Below are 12,286 nucleotides of genomic sequence, written 5' to 3'. Positions count from 1 at the left end.
TATTGCCTCCCTTAGAGTACAGGTTAGTATAGAGTCCTCACATCTTTGTGTGGCTTCCCTTGCCAATGAATGTTACAAAAAAGTGCTGCTCTTGAGTTCCTTAATTAAAGTGTGTGCTTATCTGAAATGTGATCTTTAGTGTTTGCATGCATGTGAACCACGGGAGATACGACTTCGTGCAGAGAGCTGGTTTTGATAGGATCTGAAGTGTTGACATAAGCACTGTCAATTTTGGTAGGCCAGACTGGTGTACGCAACATTTACGCTGTGGTTTGTTTAGCTTTTACCCTGCATACCCATAGTATCTAAACAAAATCTTCCTGTCTGTGCTGTGGGTTCTAAACCAATAATAATCTATCTGCTCAATCACATTTTGAGGTAAAGTTACATTTAAAAAGAGAGTTGTCCTGTAATGAATATCTGCTTTCAAAATGATAGATTTGTTGTAAGCATAACACACAGTGAGCCCCTATAGGCTTTTTGGGGGGCACGGAGGGAGGTTGGAGATGTGTGTGGGGGTATTATCTGTTTTCCTGTCCTAACAGGCCTCTTTCAGTTGCTTAACACTTTCTGGTTTTGGACTTAAACGATCTATGTCTGGTTTCTTCTCTAGTGTGAAAATTGTTTGGAGTGGATTTTATGAAAGCTTGAGCGAACTGGTTGAGCCATTTTCAAGTACAAAGAGCGAGGAAGAAGTGGAGTTATGCCATAATCTAGAGAGATAAATTATTCTTTCTTTTAACAGCTCTACCAGTGAAGTGGTTGGAACTTGGCAGGGAGAAATGTCAGATGTAGAGAGTGCTTTGTCATGGTCCAGTGGACAAGCTCCTTCAGTTTGGCTTTTAAAAACATGCCAGTTGTTCTGACTGTCTCCTGGCTTTTCTGCCCCTGATTCCTTTGGTCTATTCTAGTGCTTCTTTGCTACCACCGCTGGCCATATCTACACTATGATGGCTATAGTGGCATAGCTCATAGACTTTAAGGTCAGAAGGGACCATTATGATCATCTAGTCTGACCTCCTGCACAACACAGGCTACAGAATCTCACCCACCCACTCCTGTATCAAACCTGTGTCTGAGTCACTGAAGTCCATTCATTAGCCTTTCCATTAACACACAAGAAAAAACAAACAAACAGACAAAACGGAGCTTTTCTAATAATAGATACCAAAAGGAAGGGCTAAGCGGGATCTGCTGCTGTCTGGAGCATCCCAAAATCCTCTACAGGATTGCTGTACAGCAAAATTTTATGCTTATAAGAAGCACATGGGATCTTTTTCACGGGAAAAGGCAATATACCACACTTTTTGAAGATATACCAATTAGCATATGCATTTTCTCTCTCTCGGTCTCTCACACCCACACCCACACACACCACTGTCCCGCCAGTCCAGGTTATAGTTACCAGTCCAGATCAATGTAGGGCCCAGAAAAGTTGATCACAGGTAGGTGGGATCTGGGTTCTGTTGGTCCTGACATGATACTCCAGAGAAGTCTTGGCAGGATGAACCCAAAGTTTCATGGCAAGGCATCCTGTTTATATAGTGATTTTTCTTCATTGGGACCAGTGAGTTTTGCACCATCATGCTGTAATCAGTTGTTGTTTGTCAAGTGCTTGTTTTCATAAATTGTTGTTTTCATCCTTTGTCTTGTTCTTTCATCAGGTTTCTCAGGGAGTTACCCCATACTTGTTTTGATTACAGTTATCTTGTCCCCATTGATAGGTGCCTTTCTCATCTTTAGAGTCGTCAATCTGCCCTCCTCTGACATTTCAGTAGGGATGTGTTGCAACCTCCTGGTGCCCTTGTGCCTGTCTTCAGTTCCTCCCTAGAACATTTGGTCTGGTGATGACCTTCACGCTTATCTTTTAACATACACATTCCTCCTTCACACACAAAACGGACCTGATTTACTCAGAACATTTGAACAGGAAACACTCCCTGGTTTGGTGGAAAGACTCAACAGCTGTTTGCACAGGGGTCCCACTCACACAGTCCCCCCAACACTACTACTCACTACCTGAGCATCCCTGATAGATTTGGTTGCACATCTCAACAACCTCATGACTCAGGGCAAATGATCGCCCATGGAGGCAACTCTCCACATCAACCTCAGAGTGGTCAGGAACGCTTATGTTCACTTTCTTCCACTGATCAGAGGTACACACATGAAAGTCGTGATGGACAACATTGTGTGCATGTACTGTATAAATTGCCAGGGAGGCACCAGATTGTCGTCCTCTGCACAGAAGTGTTAAACCTCTGGAACTGGTGCTTTTCCCATAATGCTCTATTGTCAGTGGCCTGTCGGCCGAGAGTGCAGAACACAACAGCAGACAGTGTTAATCACAATTTCTCCCACAACCATGAGTGGGAAATGAACCCCATAGTACTTCACAGCATATTCAGTCAATGGGAGACACTGACAATATGCTTGTTCGTCACTTATCGGAACAAGAAATGTCCATGCTGGCCTTGGACACTCTCCTTCTTCCAAGGGACGAGGGCCTTCTATACACCTTCCTCTCATTCCTTCTGCAGATGAAGATCCTGTCACAAATAAAAAGAGAAAAAGCAAATGTCATACTGATTGCTCCCAAGTGGCCAAGATTGATGTGATGCCCATAGCTGTCACAGCTGGCGGCATGTCCACCAATCCCTCTTCAACCCACTCCTTACCTCCTCTTGCAGAATGAAGGATCCACTTTCCATACCAACCTGCGGATACTGTGACTCAAGGCCTGGATCCTTCATGGTTCCAATACATAGAGAGCTTCTGCTCTGAGGAGGTACCCAAAGTGTTACTATACAGTAAGAAATTGACTGCCAGTCATCTTACCTGAAAAAGTGGACCAGGTCTCGAGTTCAGTGGAATTCCAGGCAAATTATCCTGGCATCTGCTACTCTCCCTGTGATTTTAGACCACATACTTAAGATGTCAGGATTATCTCTCAGTTCACTCAAGTATGCCTGGTGGCCATAGTGGTTTTCCATCAACCAGTACAGGGATACTCAGTTTTCTCACACCCAACTAGAAAGAGAGACCTCCAGGGCATAACAAACCTCTTTCCCCAACCCAGACATCCCATCTCAACATGGGACGTGAACTTAGTTTTAAAGAGCCTGAGCAGACTACCCTTTGAACCTCTTGCCACTTGTTCGCTTATACACCTGTCAATGAAGACAGCATTTCTGATCATCACCTCGGTGAGGAGAAATGGGGAGATAGCAGCACTGATGGTGCACCCGCCTTTTTACAGTCTTCTTTCATGACAAGGTTGCTCTCGGGCTGCACCCAAAGCTCATACCCAAGGCGACTTCATCTTTTCATGTGAACCAACCGATTAACCTCCCAACCTTTTATCCTAAGCCTCACTGCAATAACAGGGAGGCCATACTTCACACTCTAGATGTTAGGAGAGCCCTGGCCACCTTCTTGGACAGGTTTAATGCTTTTAGGAAATCTAAGCTCTTCCTTTCCATTCCAGATATGTCTAAAGGCGCAGCAATATCAGCCCAAAGACTCTCCAAATGGGTCTCGAACTGTATCAAACACTGCTATGAGGTTTGCAGTGTAGTACCTCCATCTTTAATCCGCACGCACTTCACAAGGTCGGTTTCCTCCTCGTCGCCTTCCTCAAGAACGTCCCTATCTCAGAAATCAGCAGAGCAGCCACCAGGGCGTCTGTTCATACCACTGCAGAACACTACATGATCACTGGGAACTCTGCTTCCAATGTAACTTCAGCTGTGCAGTATTATCATCCATTACAGACTTGATTCCGAAGCCCCAATCTCCCATCTGGACACTGCTTGGGTGTCACCTACAGTGGAGCATGTATAGGGACACTACTCAAAGAAGAAGAGGAAGTTATTCACACTGAGCAGTAACAATGGTTCTTGGAGATGTGTGTCCCTATGCGTGCTCCACAACCCACCCCCTCCCTTCTATTTTAGAGTTCTCAACAGAGTCTTTGTGATAGAGAAGGAACTGAGGGTGGTTCGCCCACTCAACGCTAATTAGCCTCAAGGAAGAGCACGGGACAGGTGGAGGAGTGTATATGTGGGCTGAATGGACATTGCTACACAAATCTCCAATCAGAAGCGCAGGGACACACATCTATAGTGAAACACCCACAGGGGAACACAGCTCGAAGAACCAGGGTTACTCCACAAGATGAGTAACTTCCTCTTATGCCCACCCTATACCAACTAGGGTTGCCTGGTGTCTGGCAGAAAAGGAACCCTGGCGACTCTGGTCAGCACTGCTGACTGGGCTGTTTAAAAGTCCACTTGGTGCCACAGCAGGGCTAAGGCAGGCTCCCTGCAGCTCCTGGAAGCAGTGGCATGTCCCGCCTCTGGTTCCTAAGTGCAGGGGCTACCTGATGTAAGCAATGCCCAGAGCCTGAAACCCCTCTCCCCCGCAAACGAACACCCTGCCCCAGCCCTGATCCCCCTTCTGCCCTCTGAGCTCCTCGATCCCAGCCCGGAGCACCTTCCTCCACCCCAAACCCCTCATCCTTAGCCCAGAGCCTGCACCCCCAACCGGAGTCCTCCCCTCACCCCCCCCAGCCCAAAGCACCCTCTTGCACTCCAAACTCTTCAGCCCCAGCCCGGAGCCCCCTCCTGCACCCCAAATCCCTCATCCCCAGCCTCACACCAGAGTCCACACTCCCAGCCGGAGCCCTCATCCTCCCCTGCCCCAGCGTGGAGTCACCTCCTGCACCCTGAACCCCTCATTTCTTGCCTCACCCCAGAACCCGTACCCCCAGCCCAGAGTCCGTACCCCCTCCCACGCCACAACCCCCTGCCTCAGCCCGGAGCTCCCTCTCATACTCTGAACCACTCGGCTCCACTCCCCAGCCCAGAGCTGCCTCCTGCACCCCCATCCAGAGCCGTCATCCCTTCATGTATCCCAACCCACTTTAGACCTCAACCCGGAGCCCCCTCCCGCACCCTGAACTCCTCCTTTCTGGCCACTCACCCCGCTGGAACCCTCACCCCCTCCTGCACCCCAAGCCCCTGAGCCAGTCCAGTGAAAATGAGCAAGTGAGGGAGGGAGGAGTAAGCGACGGAGGGGAGATGGAGTGAGCAGGGATGGGGCCTCAGAGAAGGTGTGGGGTCTCAGAGAAGGGGTAGGGCAGGGGATGTTTTGGTTTAGTGTGAGTAGAAAGTTGGCAACCCTAATACCAACAATTTATGCATGTGCACTTACTATTGTGTTTTTCAAATTCCATGAGCTATTTTAGTATCTCCCAACAATCTATTAGTATTGTGCATGCAGAAGTAGATGATTTGAATGAATTTTTACCTCAGCAAGTGCCTAAGAGATGAGGCAGGGCTTTGAGCATGCATCTTGTGCAAGACATAACAGCCTGGTGCTGAATAGCAAATAAGTTCACAAGATGGAATTTTTTATTTCAAAGAAAAAAACAAACCTAGGAAACTTTAAAAAAAAAAAAAAAAAAGGTGTTAAGAGATTTAGAGATGCAAAACTAAGTACTCCAAAGTGAGGCCATGTCTACATCTAAAATTTTGCAGCGCTGGTTGTTACAGCTGTATTAGTACAGCTGTATAGGGCCAGCGCTGCAGAGTGGCCACACTTACAGCAACCAGCGCTGCAAGTGGTGTTAGATGTGGCCACACTGCAGCGCTGTTGGGCGGCTTCAAGGGGGGTTCCGGGACGAGAGAGCAAACCGGGAAAGGAAACCAGCTTCCCCGCGGTTTGCTCTCTCGGTCCCGGAGCCACCCAGCAAACCGCAGGGAAGGAGACCTGCTTGCTCGGGGTTCCGGGACCGAGAGAGCAAACCGGGAACGCCGCGGTTTGCTCTCTCGGTCCCGGAGCCAGCCAGCAAACCGCAGGGAAGGAGACCTGCTTGCTCGGGGTTCCGGGACCGAGAGAGCAAACCGGGAACGCCGCGGTTTGCTCTCTCGGTCCCGGAGCCAGCCAGCAAACCGCAGGGAAGGAGACCTGCTTGCTCGGGGTTCCGGGACCGAGAGAGCAAACCGCGGCGAAGCTGGTTTCCTTTCCCGGTTTGCTCTCTCGGTCCCGGAACCCCGAGCAAGCAGGTCTCCTTCCCTGCGGTTTGCTGGCTGGCTCCGGGACCGAGAGAGCAAACCGCGGCGTTCCCGGTTTGCTCTCTCGGTCCCGGAACCCCGAGCAAGCAGGTCTCCTTCCCTGCGGTTTGCTGGCTGGCTCCGGGACCGAGAGAGCAAACCGCGGCGAAGCTGGTCTCCTTTCCCGGTTTGCTCTCTCGGTCCCGGAACCCCGAGCAAGCAGGTCTCCTTCCCTGCGGTTTGCTGGCTGGCTCCGGGACCGAGAAAGCAAACCGGGAAAGGAAACCAGCTTGATTACCAGAGGCTTCCTCCTTCCACGGAGGTCAAGAAAAGCGCTGGTAACTGTCTACATTGGATTACCAGCGCTGGATCACCAGCGCTGGATCCTCTACACCCGAGACAAAACGGGAGTACGGCCAGCGCTGCAAACAGGGAGTTGCAGCGCTGGTGCCCTGCAGATGTGTACACCTTCAAAGTTGCAGCGCTGTAACTCCCTCACCAGCGCTGCAACTTTCTGATGTAGACAAGCCCTGAGGCAATGCTTAAGGCTGTGCAGGCAATCTTAATGAGGCCCCGTTGTGCACATGTAAGTATGCATCTCTTCTGCTGGAGTTCTGCCTTTTCAGGGCCCAGACGGGATCTTGTTCAATGAACAAGGCAGGGATACAAAGTGAATAAAATGGGTTCTGCAGAGCCCTGCCTTATTTCTGAACAAAGTCTGTTTGCAGTGGCCACTATGCTTGTCTGGAGTAAATCAGAACTTGACTGGTGGCATTGAGCGTGGAGTTGGGCCCTTAGTGGACAGAATGTGTGATGTGTATTGGATGAGTCAGAGGCTTATAGAGACTCTGGCAGGCCCAGGCTAGCTATCATAACGTACAAAAACCTGCTTGAAAGAACAGATGGTTTCACAAACTGGGAATGGTTTACATGAGATTTGAAGAGACTGCAGTGTCAGGCAACTATTTGTCTATTTATCTACATTCTTATGAAGGCTCCCATTTCTGAGTTACTGTTAAAATCATGTGTAATACATAACCAAATCAGGTGGATTTTAACACTTCCGTTTTAAGACCTCCTGCAAATGCATTCCTACAGCTCTGCGAAAAATGTTGCTTTTGGCCAAATCTATCTTTAGTTTGGTGTCTTTATTCCCCTTAAGTTACAAAATGTTAGATGAGAATTTGGTTAAAATGTGTTTCATATTAAAATTTCATTTGGTGTCTCTTATTTTCCTAGTATAATCACTTACCTGAGGGCCCTATCCCGCCAACAACACCCAAATATGCATATGGGCGAGTGACAATGGAAAAGGTAAATGTTCATTTATTACCCTGTAGGTCTATCTGTGCGTGCATACTTGTTTCTTTGTAAGGAATGTTTTTATAAAGTTGAAATAGCCATCTACGGGCACTATATAAAGGAGCAGGGAGGAGAGAATAGAAACTCAGAGATAAAAGGCTTCTTAACCCTCTTGAGGAGAGACAGATATGGGACATGGGACTAGGAGACAGGAGTTCTGACTTCTCTTCCTAGCTCAGCCATTTTCTTGCTGTCTGACTTTGAGTAAATCAGATAACCTCTACCTCAGTTTCCCCTTCTGTAAAATGGGAGGATGATAATTTTGTTAACCTCTATGAGATCTGCAGATGAAAAGCACTATGGAAGTACTAAGCCATAGGACTAACACTGCTTTGCCAAAATTAGCTGTGTAAAATGGGGTTTATTCAGTTTGACAAGCATTTTGACTCTGGTCTCAAAATTACCTCCACCAATTACTAACATTTACCTTATTACACCAAAAGGAAATATGTTAATGTACATGGCTTGTAAATAAAATGCAATGTTTATAATATGCACTGTGCTGTGTGTTAAGTCTCACTAAAATGCGTGATATTTGTATAGCTCTAGTTATTCAGCCTTTGGACAACTCAGAGTTTGGGTAAGCCGGTGGGGTTTATTTCACAGCCTGCTGAAGATAGAAGTTTAATGAGAGGCTGCTTTAGCTGCTGGTGGATTGAAAGGAAAGAGAAGGACGGGAAGAGAGGAGGTGCTGTGTTTTGCAAATAAATACTCTATATGCCATAAGGGACATTTTTTTTGTTTGGGGGAGTTGGTAAGCTGGATGTAGTTATTCATAAGTTTGGATAGTGCTCTGTAATTCTTTAGTTTTGGGCAGACAGCCTTTTTGATTGATAAGCCTGACCCATTTTGCTATGGCATATGAAGTGTTGCAACATTGATTACTGGTAACAGATAATACAGCACAACCTGTCTTAAGTCATCCAGCCCAAGTGGTCTGCAGCAGTGAAATTTCTCACAGAAATGGCTATCCAGTCAAGGTGAAGCAGAACTGCCGCCTCTGACTAAGCATACTTTAGGGTGGTCTCAGAAGACAAGAGGCTGCCTTATAAGGGTTTCTCTGAGCTAGTATATATTCAATAGTGAGTAAAATTACACACAGCTATGTGTACATCCTGGGTGGGCTGGAGCAGCCCCAGCACCAGCCTTGCTGGCTGGAGTAGCCCCATTACCTGTTGGCTGGCCAACCCCAGCCTGTCCAATGGGAGCAGTGGCTGCACCAGTGGGACCAGCAGCCCCAGGCCATGCTGACCCCAGCAGCGGCCGCGGACCGCAACCACTGACCCCAGTAGCAGAAGCAGTCCCAGCCCTGCACTCTGTTAAACAATATAATTTTAGTCATTTAACCGGTTAACTTTTTAAACGATATTTGCATCCCTAACATCCACAACTTCTGGTGACATAAATGGGAGGTGCAGATCCATGGCATCTCTGAGAATCAGGCCACAGGATTTTTAATTGGCCTGTTACTCCACATACTGTATCCATATTGTCCGAGGGATCATCTTTCTGCTTGATTATGATCTCCCACAACAGCTGTTTGCCACTGGAACGATGAACTGTCAACCTCAAGAATCAAACTCATGTGCAAAAGACCTAGCTTTCTAGGTGACTAATTCATTAATCTGGATTTCTTGCACAAAGAGGTTGGCATGGACCATGAACCTCAGCATGGTCAAAGCAAAACACAAAACCCACTTCTTTGACCTGACCGTACCACAGTAAGCCACATTCCTCCCATTTCTCTCCTCCTCCAAAAGAGTCCACTCTCTGCTTGCTGGCGGGAAGAGAAATAACCTTCCTTTGTGTATACTGGATAATTTTGGGAAGCACTCAATTACCATGGTGAGGCGCATGCCATAGAACTGGTACATTTTAAAAGATTATTGCATGAATAGCCCACTTATATCCAGACTACCGTCTTTGAGTAGTCACTCTGTTTTTATGTACAAAATCAATGATTGCGTGTGAATAGATGATTTGTGTTATCCTATAATGTGTAGAAACGATTGCATACCTAATGTTGAGGTTTGTTTTTAATGTTGCAGCATTTCTCATTTTTGAACGTGCCTGTGCAAAAGCTTGCTCTTTTGTTATTTTGAAACGCCCAGCATTTCATTGTTTTCTTTTTACTGTGAATGTGTATAAAATATATATTGAATTCTACAACATTTTAAGTGCCATTTTTGTAGTGGCTTTTCTGCAACATTACTTGAAAGCAAATACTGACTTTGGAAAATATTTGGAATCACCAATGTAATTTACGCTGGGCCCGTGGAGACACTTATGTAAAATAGACTATAATTCTGATGCTCTTATTTAAAAAAGCCCAAAATACTTGAACCTTTGAGCCCATAAAGGGTATTATGCATATTGTGTGAATCCTGACTAATACATAGAATCCACAGCAAATGTTGAGAGAAGCATAGTCTGCAAGAGAGCTTTTATCATCTCAAAAAGAGGTCAGAGGGCATCATGGGTATATTAACCTGCAGTATAGTTGTGCCTATTGGACCGATGCAGAAAGGTACTTAAGCACATGTTTCACTTTAAGCTTGTGCATTGTCTTACTAAAGTCAGTGGACTGATTGCATGCTTAAATTTCAACTTATGCCTAAACATCTTGCTGAATTGGGGCCTTACTGCTTCAAAAATAAATGCGAGTTCAGTCATTTTAAAAGTCCTCTTAGATGGTACTTGACAAAGCCAAATTCTGCTCCGAGCTACCTCAGATAATAAATTTGGAGTAATTCATTGGAAGTCAATAATTACATCAGATTTACACCAGTGTAACTGAGAGCAGAATTTGGACCATATTTTTGTCTTGTCTTATTTAGCTACTAATTAAACATTGAATTTTATGACCAGTCTAAATCTGCTTTTTTCTGCATTGCAGCTAGGCACAGTAGCAGAGCTTCTTGATGACCTGTCACCCTCTGGGCCAATAAGAAGCACTTACCCCTTAACCTTTGTTCAGTTGCAGCAGGTAAGACTTTCTCATGTAACTACTAAGTGATCATTTTCCAAATCTTACATGAAATTCAACCCTGATATCACTGCATTGGGGTGAAAGATCTTAAACCATGTCTGAACTTGGTCCTTTAAATCTTGCAGTGTTGTGCTTCTTACAGTAGTTGTTCCAAGATTCCTTGGGTTGGAGTTCCCTCCCCATCTGTGACACCATCTGTTCCTGCGGCCACCATATTTTTGACATCACTGCTGAATCTCACCTGGGGTTTTTTGGCTCATTTTCTCTCTCCCTTTTTATGTATTTTTGTTATCTCTGCTTTCCATTTTTTCTTCATCCTCAGTATCTTCCTCCATTTCTCGTGCTCTTTCTCCTCTTTTATAGTCTCTCTGTGAAGCACTAGGTTTCAAAGATCCCTTCCACCTTGTTCCTCCTTGTTTTCCAGATTTTCCCCACTCTTTCTCCTTGGTCTGTCTGTTCTTTCTTTCTCTCTGGTATATAGTTGGTGATGTGTCAAAACATCTGCCAGGGACAATTCTCTTGATAAACGGCAGGGGATCTGAGGGGGTGGAGTGGGGTGGGGTGTCACAAGGTTGATGTTTTATGGGTATCTTGTTTATTTTTACTTCCTTTCGTCTTCAGAATGTAGATAGAAAAAATTCTGAGAGTAGTCACCCAGGACTCATCAGAGTGCACACATCCCATCCACCAAGGGGCCTCTACACCACAGGCTGATTTAGAAAAATACCTCTTGAAAAAGCATCTTGCTCCCATTTTCCTCTTCTTGCCGTGGCTTCATCCTCCTTCTCTCCCCACATTTTTTGCCCCTTCTCCCCGACTTCTTTTCTGTTCGCCTCCTGGCTGCTCACTGGCCCCATCTTTCCACTGCATGCATCTGGCTCCCAGATCACCCCCTCTGCTGAGCTAAGTACAGATTAGGAGCCAGTTGCCTACAGCTGAAAGAAGCAACCACTAGGAAACGTGTGGTGGGCAGGATTGCTGAGCAGCTACCTGCTCCATAGTCCCAGGACACTGGATGGGATGGATTCAAAACCCAGTTCTGAACGTTAGCTGGGCTGGGTTCAAAACCCAAATCTGTCTTGGCCAAACCAGAACGACCAGCCGGTAAGCTGGATGGCTTTCCTTCTCTGCCTCTACCTGCATATACCAGAGTGATCCAGCTGGGGGAAGAGAGGCTCAGAAGCTGTCCTGCTACTTGTGCGCTTCTGTGGGAGCAGAGAGCAGGCACTCAGTCAGCTGCTGAAAGACCCTATGAAAAGAAACTGGTTTAAAAGGAGCCTCTGACCACTCAGCTCCCTGGTTTTAGCATCCCTGCTCATTGGGTCATGTTTCAAGCAGCTCACCCTCTATGCATTGCTCTTCTCCACACTCTGCTGGGCTTTGTAGCTGTTACACCCTGTCACCTGCCTTGGTTTCATGGGGACCTCAGAGACGCCTCAGGAAAAGGGGCGGTCCATAATGGTCACAGCCTCCCTTTGTTTTGTTTTTCCTACCATCTGCCGGTTGAATGCATTGGTGGTCACATGTGACTAGCTGGAACTAAGGTGACCAGACAGCAAGTGTGAAAAATCGGGACGGGGGTGGGGAGTAATAGGCACTTATATAAGAAAAAGTCCCAAATAGCAGGACTGTCCCAATAAAATCGGGACATCTGGTCGCCCTAGCTGGAACTGCCGTGCTCCCACCTCTTCTTGCCCCGAAGGCCAGGAACCAAGTTAAAATCCAATTCATGGCAGACTATGGTGTTATGTTAATGCTACTGGGGAAAAACAGAATGGTTTCCATGTGTTTGTTTCATTTGTTACAGGAACAAATCCAGCAGCACTGATTCTGTTGTCCCCTGATGGCAGTATTTCACATGAAAATATTCTTAATTATT

General features: G+C 46.5%; 1 protein-coding gene across 1 annotated transcript in view; it reads left to right on the top strand.

Moving 5' to 3' along the window:
- GLB1 (galactosidase beta 1) overlaps positions 1-12,286 on the top strand; it is an 82,295-nt gene that overhangs the window by 47,253 nt on the left and 22,756 nt on the right. Inside the window, exons 11-12 of the mRNA XM_030551218.1 lie at positions 7,296-7,370; positions 10,315-10,404. Coding sequence (XP_030407078.1) covers positions 7,296-7,370; positions 10,315-10,404 — 165 coding nt within the window. The remainder of the gene's footprint in view (positions 1-7,295; positions 7,371-10,314; positions 10,405-12,286) is intronic.

This window comes from Gopherus evgoodei, chromosome 2, assembly GCF_007399415.2.
Source record: "Gopherus evgoodei ecotype Sinaloan lineage chromosome 2, rGopEvg1_v1.p, whole genome shotgun sequence".
Taxonomy (NCBI): Eukaryota; Metazoa; Chordata; order Testudines; family Testudinidae; genus Gopherus; species Gopherus evgoodei.
The sequence above is the reverse complement of the archived record's forward strand: the minus strand, read 5'-3'. Positions and strand labels throughout refer to the sequence as shown.